This window comes from Chiroxiphia lanceolata, chromosome 5, assembly GCF_009829145.1.
Source record: "Chiroxiphia lanceolata isolate bChiLan1 chromosome 5, bChiLan1.pri, whole genome shotgun sequence".
NCBI lineage: Eukaryota > Metazoa > Chordata > Aves > Passeriformes > Pipridae > Chiroxiphia > Chiroxiphia lanceolata.
Window position 1 is genome coordinate 40,389,675 of NC_045641.1, and position 11,779 is coordinate 40,401,453.

Consider the following 11,779-nt stretch of genomic DNA (forward strand, 5'->3'; position numbering starts at 1 on the left):
AGTCAGATATGAGATCTTTTTAAATAAGACAGGAAACTATAATACTGTCACAAACAGATGTACCAGCACTGTCAATCTAAATTTGGAAATGGAGTGTAAAAAGGAGAATCAATTCAGGCTAATATTTTTTCAAAGGTGGTCTGCCTTTTTTAGATTACATATATTTACAATTATAGGTTATAGATACAGCTTATCATGTTTCATATTTTGTCTTTATAGGATAAGAGTGAATCATTTCTGTGGAGTACTACCACTCCTTCAACTACTTTTGGGGAATCCACAATTCCTTCACAGATTACAGTTACACCAAATACAGAGGCACCAAGTCAGTTGAGCTCTGTTTGGAATGAACCGATTAGCTTTGTTATAACTAACCTCAGGCCATACACCACCTATCTTTTTGAAGTTTCTGCAGTTACCACTGAAGCAGGCTACATTGACAGTGCAATTGTCCGGACACCAGAATCAGGTAAATACTGCTTTCAAATGGAAATAAAATTCTCAGATTTAGGTAAAAACTTCAAAATATCAATTTGAATTTTTGTTGCAAGATACTTCAGTCTGAATCTGTCTTTATCTGTATCATGCTTTTGTATTTACATGATTACTTAATTTTACCTGATGGAATCAACTGATAATGTGTGTAACAATGTATCTATTAATATACAGTGAGTAGGAGTTCAGTTATTATTAGGAGTCAAAGGTACCAAAGATATGGTCAGGACAGATCAAATTTTATGAAAAACTGAAGGTAATTTAAGAACTGCAATTAATAGTACAATGGAAGGAGAATTAGAAATAAAGATGGAGGGAAAAGGTGTCAGTCATAGCATTCAAAAAGTATGTGTGTTGTGCACATTGCAATGCTCTTAAAGCTTCTTTGCCTTTGTAGAGAAATAAGCAGTATAAAGAAAACTCCTGTCATGTGGTTCTCAATCTGGACCTATTGCAGAAATTTGTTCAGTAATGAAGAAGTCTTTAAGCACTAGGTGAAGTTGATTTTGGATTACTTGCAATGCACTGAGAAGTTAGAATTGGAAACAAAGGTCCAGGAGAAGGAGTTTTATAATGGCTTAGGTAGTAGACAGCACTGTTAGTAGAGCTACACCATAAAGGCATTCTAGAAGAATTATTCTGGCTCTCTGTTTGCTAGTACATCATTCTTTCACTTAACTCAAGTTGATATTACTCAGTTCCCTTTCTACATACGATATTCATAGCACTGTTCAGATGAAAAGAAATTTTATTCCCTTCTAAAGCAGTTAATTTACATTGCTTTGATAGAATCTGAATAGCCTTAGTTTGCTGCTCTGTTCAGAATGAAATTTTGGACAGTTTCTCTTTTAATGATATCAGGGCTAATTTCCAGTATTTATTTCACCCTCTTAACGTCCTAGGATAGATGCACTGGAGTAAGAAAACCCTGGAAAGTGATGAAAAGCTTACAGAATGGGATTTAGTTTCACCACATGCATAGAAAGTTGTCGACTGTTTGAAAGATAAGGTTTTCTCTCCTTGCATAGAGCCAGGGTCTGTGAAAAGGGAGATGGGCTTACTGGTCAGTGTGAGTGTGCACAGGGCCAAAGGCACAGTCAGTTTTTCTTCTGCTCCCAGTCTCAGTAAGTCCTTCCTCTTAGCGGCACACCGGTACACCCAAGCTCGTTGGCGCTCCATGCTGAAAATTATTTCTGTTTCCTCCTGCTAGAACTTTCTGAGCCATGCTTCAGCTCTCCTGTGTTTCTGACAAAAAGATGATATTTTTCTTGCTTTGATTTTTGGAAAGGAGGCTACTTCTTAAAAGTCTTTTAAAATGCTAAATTTTTTTTTTAAATCTGCATGGAAATACTCCCTTTGCCACGATGGTTGTCAATTGGAGGACACTTTTACAAAGAGAGAAAGATTAAAACTTGGGAAAAATAGTGGACTTCTGAGATGATGCTTCAGAAATATGTGCAGTTTTAACTTATGCAATTTGCAAAACTAAGAATGATTAAGTAGTCACTACTGACTGATCTATAGCATACATTTTAGAAATGACAGGATTTTTAATTTCTTTCATTTGTACAATAGTTTTTACAGAAGACAATAGTACTTTATAATAGCAGTATATTAGTTAACTTGTGTGTTTGTTTACAGCATCAGTTATTGTCTCCGTATTGGCTTAGATATCAGACATGACTCATCAAGACTGATTTTCATAGAAATTTATGTCAAACATTTTCCATAAGTTTACTTCTGTATGCAGCATTTTTGAAAACTGAGTTTGATTTCACTCTATGTGGATGTAAACAATTCCATCTCCTTTAATTGGATTCTGATTTTAATATCAATAATAATCTCTCATTACTTTATAACTGCAGTAAGGCATACTTTAGAGAGAGCAGGCATTGCATCCCGTAATCACTTGAGTGTTGGGTTCATTTAATTTGCACAAATAGTGTCATGAAAATGGAAAATTACTCATGTATGAAATGTTTTAACAAACTTCATTGGTTACAGGTTTAGCTTTCAGGATAGTAATATGTATCATTAGAGCTGCAAGAAATTTTCAATATGAAGTATTGTCTATGTGAAAAATGAACATATTCAAGGAAGGAAAACTTACCCGATGTGAGCCCTGTATTACTGAGCCTCACAATCATATTTGAGCATCTTCTGTATGTAATCTATAGCATGGTAAAATCCATGCTAAACTTGGTAGAATCCCTGCCATCTTTGTCTCTTAAAGACTATTTGCATACTACCAGCTCTCTTGATACCTTTTCTGAGCATTACCTTAAAAGAGAAATTTAGTAATTTTAATGACATATACTTTTCCCTTCAGAATATTTTATGATTAAAATTAATTGTCTGATATGTGGTTTTGGAAATCCTAATATAAATTCTTTTATATTCAAAGACTTTTTCCAATATTCTTTAAGTTCCAGAAGACCCACCACAAAATTTTGCCAAGAGCAACGTTACAGCAAAGTCTTTCTCAGTAACGTGGGAACCCCCAGCCATAGTAACAGGAAAGTTTAGTTACAGAGTTGAGCTGTATGGACCATCTGGTAAGTCAGAGCTGATGTTACCATTTCTTTTTCTTTTTTTGTGATTGTTTCCTTACACTTGTATTCTTACTGTGCCTGTCAATCAAAAATGAATATTTGAAAGCAGTGTTATGTATCCTTTTTACTATTAGATGTTTTAATAGTTTTTAGATTACTTTTAAGGGAAAAGTCCATCATGAAGAGGAGTATAAAATTAAATTCATATTAGATATTCTTAAGAATGGAGAAAAACAATTTTTCCTCAGTCTTTCAGGGCTGAGGTTGCAGCTGAATTACTGTGCTTATACATCCAAATCCTCCAATCGGGAGGTCTGGAGACACACTATCTATAACGCTACCGCTTCTTTTGAGAACTCACGCGGGATCACTCTTGAGGAGAAAAGACAATGCAGAAAGAACCATGTCCTGTCAATACCACCTAAGGAGTCCTTCTGCTGCGCCTTTTGCAACCGGTCTTGTCTATCTTGCATTGGCCGTTTTAGCCACCAGCGCGCTTGAAGCAAGTGTGGGTAGAGCCCTTACCAAATCTTCATTTGCGAAGCCTAGCCATGACATTCAAAGAATTCTCTATCTTACCTTTGCTCTCTTCTCTTTCTGTTAAAGATTTCTAGAGGATTTTCATTCTCGTGCAGTATGTAATCAAATGTCTGAGTTTGTTTTGATGTTTTTGGAATTTTTTTGAACTCTGACATGTATACACAGAGAAATTATAGAACTGCCTGTAGTTAAGTAATAAGTTTATGAGCTGTATTCTAATGTTTTTATGAGACCACACAGAAAAAGCAGTAGAAATTTTTTTTTTTAAAAATCCCTTCCTCTTAAAACCCACACCTTCTTGAAGTGGCTTGTTGGTTGATTGGTTTGTTAGTTTTTTCCCCATACATTCAGTATTATTCCACTGAAGTTTGTTCAAAACTAGCTTTTCCCCAAAGAAATTTGGCTTTTCATTGTTCATCATCCTGAAAAGTAGCCTTGGACTGTTTTTATTTTTGAGCTAGAATATCTTCATTTTTAATTCCAGGTCATATTCTGGATAACAGCACAAAAGACCATAAGTTTGTATTTAGTAACCTTGTGCCGTTTACAACATACGATGTGTACGTCGGTGCTGAAACAAGTGCTGGGGTGGGGCCAAAGACTAACCTTACAGTTTTCACTCCTCCAGATGGTAAGTAATCATAGAGAAAAAAAAACATATGGACTGACTGTACATGACAAAGGGTTTCAGTTTTCCCTTCAGAGCCTTTCTCTGGTTTTGTCCAGTTCATACACTGTCACTACATTTATCTGCCTCTCAGAGATTGTGCAAGACATGAAGTCTCTTTCTGAATGAAGGTGGTTATTTTTAGATATGGTAATTAAGTTGCAGGCCCCCCCTCTTCCCCGTTAGATGGCAGCAAGTGGAAACGAAAAACAGTGCAGGATTTCCCGCGGCTGTTCAGCCCTAATGTTTCTTATGAAACCTCTGGTTTGACTAATTCTCACCAAATCAAAGGCTCCATACCAGGGTGAACACCCTGGAACTTACCAGGGAACTTAGCTTTGAGGCAGACCCAACATCGAGGTCTTGTCCTGGTGCAGTCAAGTGGTTGGTTCTGCCTCTGAACACTACTCTGTGGTTTAGAGGTTTTGGCTCCCAATAGTCAACTCACCGCATGAGACTGTTGCATAGAAATGCAATTTTATCATTGATGTATGTGAGATTGTGCAGGATTTTTGGTCAGCGTCTGAGGATGCAAACAGAAAAAACCAAGATTCAGTGTGTGATAGGCAGTTTCAAGATAGTTATTTCTGTCTTATGTTTATGCCACACAACACAAATTTAGAAAATCTCTCAATCAGTGATTTCTGGCAATGTTTGTTGTCAAGGTATAACACTGGGAAGAACAACTCCTTATTTATTTTATTATTTCCTGAAGTAGCTGCTTTTGGCAGCTCTCAGAGACAATTTCCAGACGTAGCATGCCTGAGTACAGTCCTTCTCATCTTGTGTCAAAACGCACTGTCAAAAGTCAAAGGAAATTTTGGTGGGTTTGATATTTCTTTTAGAGTAACATATAATTTCCTATCTTAATGCCAAATCTACAAATCCTCATTATGCAAGTAATTTCAAGATTGTGTTTTACTGAAATGTATCAAATCTGAATATCATTCTATTGAATAAAAATGTATTTTTTGTCTCTGGCAGTCCTATGGAAAGTACAGTATCATTAAGACTAAATAGTTAATGAAGAAATTGAACCAAAACCTGTCATAAAAGAGAAATGAACTAGATGTGTTACATTAATTTTTTTTCAAGCTGTTTACTTGTATGGTTTTAATAATTTTAAAACTAACCTTTCATTTTCAAATACACTTCAGATTCCATATAGGAAGACAGCAAAGATCTGCTTGATTTCAATACACTGACTTCAGCAGAGCTATCCTGATTTACATCATCTTAGTGTCTGACCATATGCATGCATATGTCATATATGTTAAAAAAACCCATGCATATTTTTAGAACTGTAACTTTTTTGCTAAGAAAATATGTGAAGTAACTCTCTACCTGCACAGGATCAACTCAAAAGTAAAGGATGTGAAATTTGACTAGATGCCTGTTGTGCCTTGCATGCAGGACTGAAAAAGCTTGTAATAATCACAGGTGTTTAATCAAATCAATTTTCTTCTTTAATATTTAGTCCCAGGTGCTGTATCAGATTTACACTTAGCAGAAGTGGAAGCCACATATATAAAAATTGTTTGGAGGAAGCCACGACAACCAAATGGAATCATTACCCAGTACAGAGTTAAAGTACACGTGCAGAAAACACTCATGACTCTGGAAAACATTATTCTTGGAGATAAAAATACGGTATTCTTTTTTTTTAACATGGATTTTTTTTTATATATTAAATTTGCTCTCTGCCTTATCTGATAGTTATAGAATGTGGAATTAGCCACCACAGATGAGTTGTTAAGGTTTTTAAAAGCCACCTTCCTCATTCCACTCTCTCTGACTGGGTTTCAAAAAGATTCTCATAATGCTCTCACCATAACATGAAAAAAAAATAATTCTGGCAGAATGATTCAGACTGTCTTAGCTACTGAAGGCAGGAAGCCATAGCCTACAGTCTTGTCCTTCTGAGTCCTTGAGTTCTTTTCTGCATAGGGTGACCTAACTGTAAGAGTTAGGTGCCTAGATTGATATACAGCCTGTAAGAGTTGCCTAGACTGATACACATATTTATGTGCCTGGATTGATACACAGCCACTCAGCAAAACCTCTAGAAGATGTGGGTGTGAATTCTGTGCAGAAGTGAATTCAGCAGAAGTGTCACAAGGCTGGTTAAGTGTTCTACTAGCAAGGCAGACACACCTAGACTTTCTCCCTCCATTTGCATCCTTAAATTTACATGTGTGATACTACATGCTGAACTCCATGCTATGATTGCTTACTAAGGATATCTGCACGCATCTATGGGATTATATCTCTCTGGAGACTCACGCTGTCAATCAGTCCAGCTTCTGGATTTTGAGTGCTGATGTGCTTTACACTCTTAGAGAAGTTCTGAGTACACAGCACAGAAGTGCAGACTCCTAGTAAACATTCAGCTCAGGATTGAGTTCTTTCTGAGGTAGGGCTTTTTGGTTTGAATTTTGAATATAGGTGCCCAAAGTTTGCATAATTCCTTTTTTTATTTCAGACAATGATGTCTTTCACTGGATCTGAATTGGAATCTAAGTTTTTGATGTAGAGCTCAATGAAGGAGTTCACTTTCAAGTTGAATGATATACATTATATAGAGCCCTGGAGGCAAACATTAAGTAAGGAGTAAGGGAAAAAAAAATTGGGATAAGGATCCATTCATTAAACCAGACAGGCGTCCTTGGAAAATTAAGTATGTAACTTTATAATTAAAGATTGTATCATAGTACAGACACAGAAAAATTAGAATTGTCTGCACAGAAATATTTTAATGATGGAATTTCCTAGTTTCTGAGTTCTTAGTATAGCATCATTGCTGCTTTATTATAGTTTATTGAATTTTCTAATTAATAACCAAAGCAAATAATAATAAATCTTTATTTAGAATTCTATTGACCAAATCTTAGAGCATCTATGGGATTTGAACTGTCAGATCCACAGTGCTAATTATACTCAATAACTAGTAGCAATAAAATGTTGTCTTATATGTGGAAAACCCTTATAAGCAAAAAGTATCTCAATGTGAGTTACTACTTTGCTATAAAAAGCTGGTGAAGATGAGTCATATGTTACTTTTACCTCTTGGTACTTAGGTGAGATTGATGCTGTATCTCTGCCTGTGGCTAATGCACCCCTAGTTAAAGGAGTAGAAAAGCTGCTTTGCGCTCTCTCCACCCAGAGTCCATAGGGAAAGGACTAATGTGTATTAGTTACATCACTGTAAAACCATCTCTTTCTGGCTATGAGGTGGCTCATATATGTGAGTGGGGAGTGCTCCAGATGGCAGCAGAACAATTTAGAGACACTGGAGTCCTGGATTTGGTCCCAGATTCTGAAGGGGCGTAATGATTTGGTGCTTACACACCATTTTGTACCTAGCCTCTCTCTTTTCTATTATGCTTTTATTTATCCTCTCCTTTCTGTTCTTGATCCCCTTATATCTGCTGCCATCCCTTTCCAACATTTGTTCTCTGTCCCTTCTCTTCTATGGGAGTCTATATCACTTACCTTCCTTTCACTCTTCCTTTTTACATATGTACTCCCTAATTTTTCCCTCCACTTCAGTTAGTTAGCTTCTGTTTTTCTTCCTCTCTACTTATCACATCTTAGTGACCTAGTCAACCTGTTAATCCTTTTCTTCAGGGCCTGGTAGGGATATCTGAAGTCCTCTTGCTTTCATTGCCTGCTACTTTCTTTCAGAACATGCTTAATACAAATTTAATCTCCCAAATTCAAATGTGTATCTGTTCACTATAGCTCCAAGGATATAGCATTACAGTTAAAGGCCTTACTCTAATATTGCCACCTTACTATAATATCCATATTTTAAGAAATAAAAAAAAAAGTGGTGTTTGATTAAACAGTAATCAGAATAAAAGGTTGTAGGCTACTGGCAACTGAGCTTTTTTATTAAAAAGATTGCATTTCGCAAAGTTAATTACTGTAGTGAAAGATAAGGTTTGTATGCCAGCATTTATGTAGTATGCTTATATATATATGCACAGATATACCAACACTATTTCTATATTATATATAAAATTAATTATATAATTTAGTGATGACAAGATTTGTGATTTACTTTTGTATTTCTAATTTTTAGTACTTGATTGATTCTTTGGAGCCATACACAATAAATGAAAACATAAACCCTTCTTCTCCCACTTGGAATTCATTGGAAACAGCCAATGATTTATATGAAGGTTCAGCTGAAATGTTTTCCAGCATTCAGACAACTTCCCCAGTAATATTTACAAGTGTATCTGGTGATAATTTGCCTGCTATAAATGGAGCTGCAGAATTGCATTCTGCTTTGGGTAAGGTATTTTAGGATATTTTTCTACCTGTTTCTTTGTTCTGAAGGACCCTCATCACTATCCCAGATATGATCTCTAGCACATGGTTCAAGCAAATTATAAATGGGTCATTGGCTGGAGTCAGTTTTTTTTACTACCAAATAACCTTCTGAAGCAAATGAGAATGCCACACAGGCAGGAACTAGCCCCTTGTCACCCAGCTGACCTTCTTCCTAGTGAAAGAAGCACTCGAAAGCCATCAGCCAAGCTGCATAGACAATCAGTTATTACAGTTGCCAAAGCAGGTGTGATTGTCAGGGATTAACATATCTCCAAGCCCTTCAGAGACCTTGATTTCTCTAAGCTGTTTGACTAATAGGTTTTCAAATGTCAGTGAAGGTAAATAGGTCAAAAAGTTACAACTTTGCTATATGGGTTACAAACAGGTGGAGATGACCCCATGACATGGTGATGTCATTAGTGAGTACACTTGTTCTGTATTATCAATGGGCCACTGTTTCTTTTCCAAGTATGGATATTTACAAATCATTAAGCAGGCTTCAGCTGACAGGCAGGGATTTCAAATACCTCTCTAAATTTTTACAGTGTTTGAACAGTGGGGAGAAACTAAAGTTTTTATTTTTTTTTAAGTTTTAAATTAATTTAATGAAGTCACTGAATTCCTCTATATACACCAGTACCTAATACCAGAATTCAATCCATTATTTTAAACTACAGTGATTATTTTCTGTACTTGGTTAATCCTGATGAATCTTCCTTGTTATACACAGAAAACATACAGTGCTTTAAATGAAAATCTTCTTTTTATGGCCTCATTCATCTCGAAGTATTGAGTTGCTTAAAGATGTCTGTGTTGCTGAAAAATTGATTTCAGACAATGTCTGTTGTGATCCAGAGTAAGAGTATTATTTTATAGTAGTTACAGTAGTTAAAGCTGTTGACGGCCAGATTTTCTTCAGGGTCTGCTGATTTTTCAATGCCTTCACGAAACTCTGAGCCTGATATGCAGATATGAGAAGGACCCACACTTTTTCATTTGCACTGGCATAATGACTGCTTTATAACAGATGATTTTGGCTATCACAGTTGGATTGTGACTGACTTTGAACTTTATTGGAGATGCAGCAAAAAACTCTTTGTGGGCTTGCATGTCTTCTTCATTCTGCTGACCACAACTCTTCTGCTAAAAATCCCGGTCTGAAGGGGTCTGTAAAGGCAGCCTTTCCAAGTATGGTTCTTTTAGCACCATTGGGAGGGGGAGGGCAAGGAAGAGGGAGTCTATCTTTCTCAATTTAAAATATTTTAAAAACCTCAAAAATTTTATCAATCCAGAAACCACAGTTCTGAAATCACCGGAGAGACTAGGCCATATACAAAGGTACCTTTTCCTAGTTTCTGGGGGATTTCTCACAAACCTCACAATTCTACTTGTGGCCTATTCATTCTTTTACCTAGACCAATCTATCTGTTGTACACATGAAAATGGACCTATAATAGACTCTCCTTTGTGTATTTAAGAGATGGAGTGTAGACTTTTCTTTATATTTCTGTAATTGTCATGAAAGTTAATTATTTTACAATGAAACAGTTGCAGGTTACCCTGCCAAAGTGAGTTCAGAATGCATAAGAAAAAATGAGTTTAGAGTAAGTAGCTATTTCTCTCCATTTACTCACAGATAATCAGTTTACTATCAACATTTTGGCTGAAGAGCTGTCATATGTTATAAAGAGCCTCACACCTTTCACAGATTACACAATTAGTGTGTCTGCTTTCACTGCTGTTGGAGAAGGACCACCATCAGTTCTTACAGTCAGGACATGCGAACAAGGTAAAGTGTTGTAACTCTGGTATTTTCAAGGTTAACATATATGACTTTTTTCATTGAACATTTGAATTATTTTTTAGTAATTTATTTGCTTATTGTTATATTTTTGTATTTTTACTACAGTTCCAAGCTCAGTACAAAATATATCTTACAAGAATATTAGCTCCTCCTCTGTTTTGCTGTATTGGGATCCTCCAGCAAATCCCAATGGGAAAATCATTCATTATACAATTTATGCAATGGAATTGGATACAAAAAGAGCATTCCACACAACAACTTCAAACAACAGCTTACTTATGACAGGTATAGTGTCATTTTATTAAAAAGAGATAAAAATTTAAACTTGCAAATACATTATACAAAATTAATTTTTCCAACTTTATATAATATAGCCATTTGCAAAGTAAATGGATCAAGTCTCACATATTCACACACATCCACATGCACACAACATAGCTGCATGTAAAAACAAGGTTGGTGCACTACTGTTAGAGCTATCTACTGTAGAGAAATATGTAGGGAATATGAGACGGGAGCAGAGGGAGAAGATAAGCAGTAATTTGAGAAATGGTATGAGTAGTAATTTGTGAAATGGATTTCTCCTTGGAATTTTTGTCTAAGCATCTGCTGTCCACATAGAAAAATATTCCTAAATTGTCTATTATTTTTTAGATTTGAATTTTTTCACAGTATTTGTCTAACATTAATAATAATTTTCTTATTTTAAGGTGATAATTTTTAAAATAATTGAAGTAAATCCATTCTTAATAGGGTTTCAGACATTTATTTGTGCTTACCAGAGTAATACATATAGAATAAACACACATATTTGGGTGTACGTATACGCATCCTTTAGTTTGACAAATAAATTCTTTAAACTAGTTATGGGGTTGAAGCTAGTTGACTTATTTCAAAGTCTGTTGGTTTAACTGCATGCCTATTTGGCTGTCCCCACATAAATGGTATTATGCGTATTCTGTCTTTTAGGTAACAAATGTGCATCAAAAAATCTTAGAACAGTATTCAGTTTTATAGTTTCATAAGTAGCTATGACAAAATAAATATGTTTAAGAATTAAACAGTAAAGATTTTTTTTACTTAATCTTTCCAGGCTTAAAAAAGTATACAAATTATAAAATGAGAGTGGCAGCCTCTACTGCAATTGGAGAAAGTGCTTTGTCTGAAAAGAATGATGTTTTCGTGAGAACCCCTGAAGATGGTAAGTACATTGATTGCAATGATGATTTATCTTCTGTACTGAAGTTTGTGTTTGTTTAGAAAGAAGACCGGGAATGTACATAAAGGGAAAAGAAAGTGCAGAAATAAAATCAATGTTTGTTGAAATTATTAATCTTCTATCAGTCGGTGACTTCATTCAGACCGTTTTTAGGTAAGTGCTGA

At 35.5% G+C, this 11,779-nt stretch overlaps 1 protein-coding gene across 3 annotated transcripts in view; it reads left to right on the forward strand.

Annotated features, from left to right (window-relative positions):
* Nucleotides 1-11,779, forward strand: part of PTPRQ (protein tyrosine phosphatase receptor type Q) — a 131,462-nt gene that overhangs the window by 36,660 nt on the left and 83,023 nt on the right. For all 3 annotated transcript variants that reach the window (XM_032689172.1, XM_032689171.1, XM_032689169.1), the window contains 8 exons: nt 220-469; nt 2,922-3,050; nt 4,072-4,218; nt 5,732-5,904; nt 8,339-8,552; nt 10,229-10,381; nt 10,502-10,681; nt 11,490-11,597. In XM_032689172.1, coding sequence (XP_032545063.1) covers nt 220-469; nt 2,922-3,050; nt 4,072-4,218; nt 5,732-5,904; nt 8,339-8,552; nt 10,229-10,381; nt 10,502-10,681; nt 11,490-11,597 — 1,354 coding nt within the window. The remainder of the gene's footprint in view (nt 1-219; nt 470-2,921; nt 3,051-4,071; nt 4,219-5,731; nt 5,905-8,338; nt 8,553-10,228; nt 10,382-10,501; nt 10,682-11,489; nt 11,598-11,779) is intronic.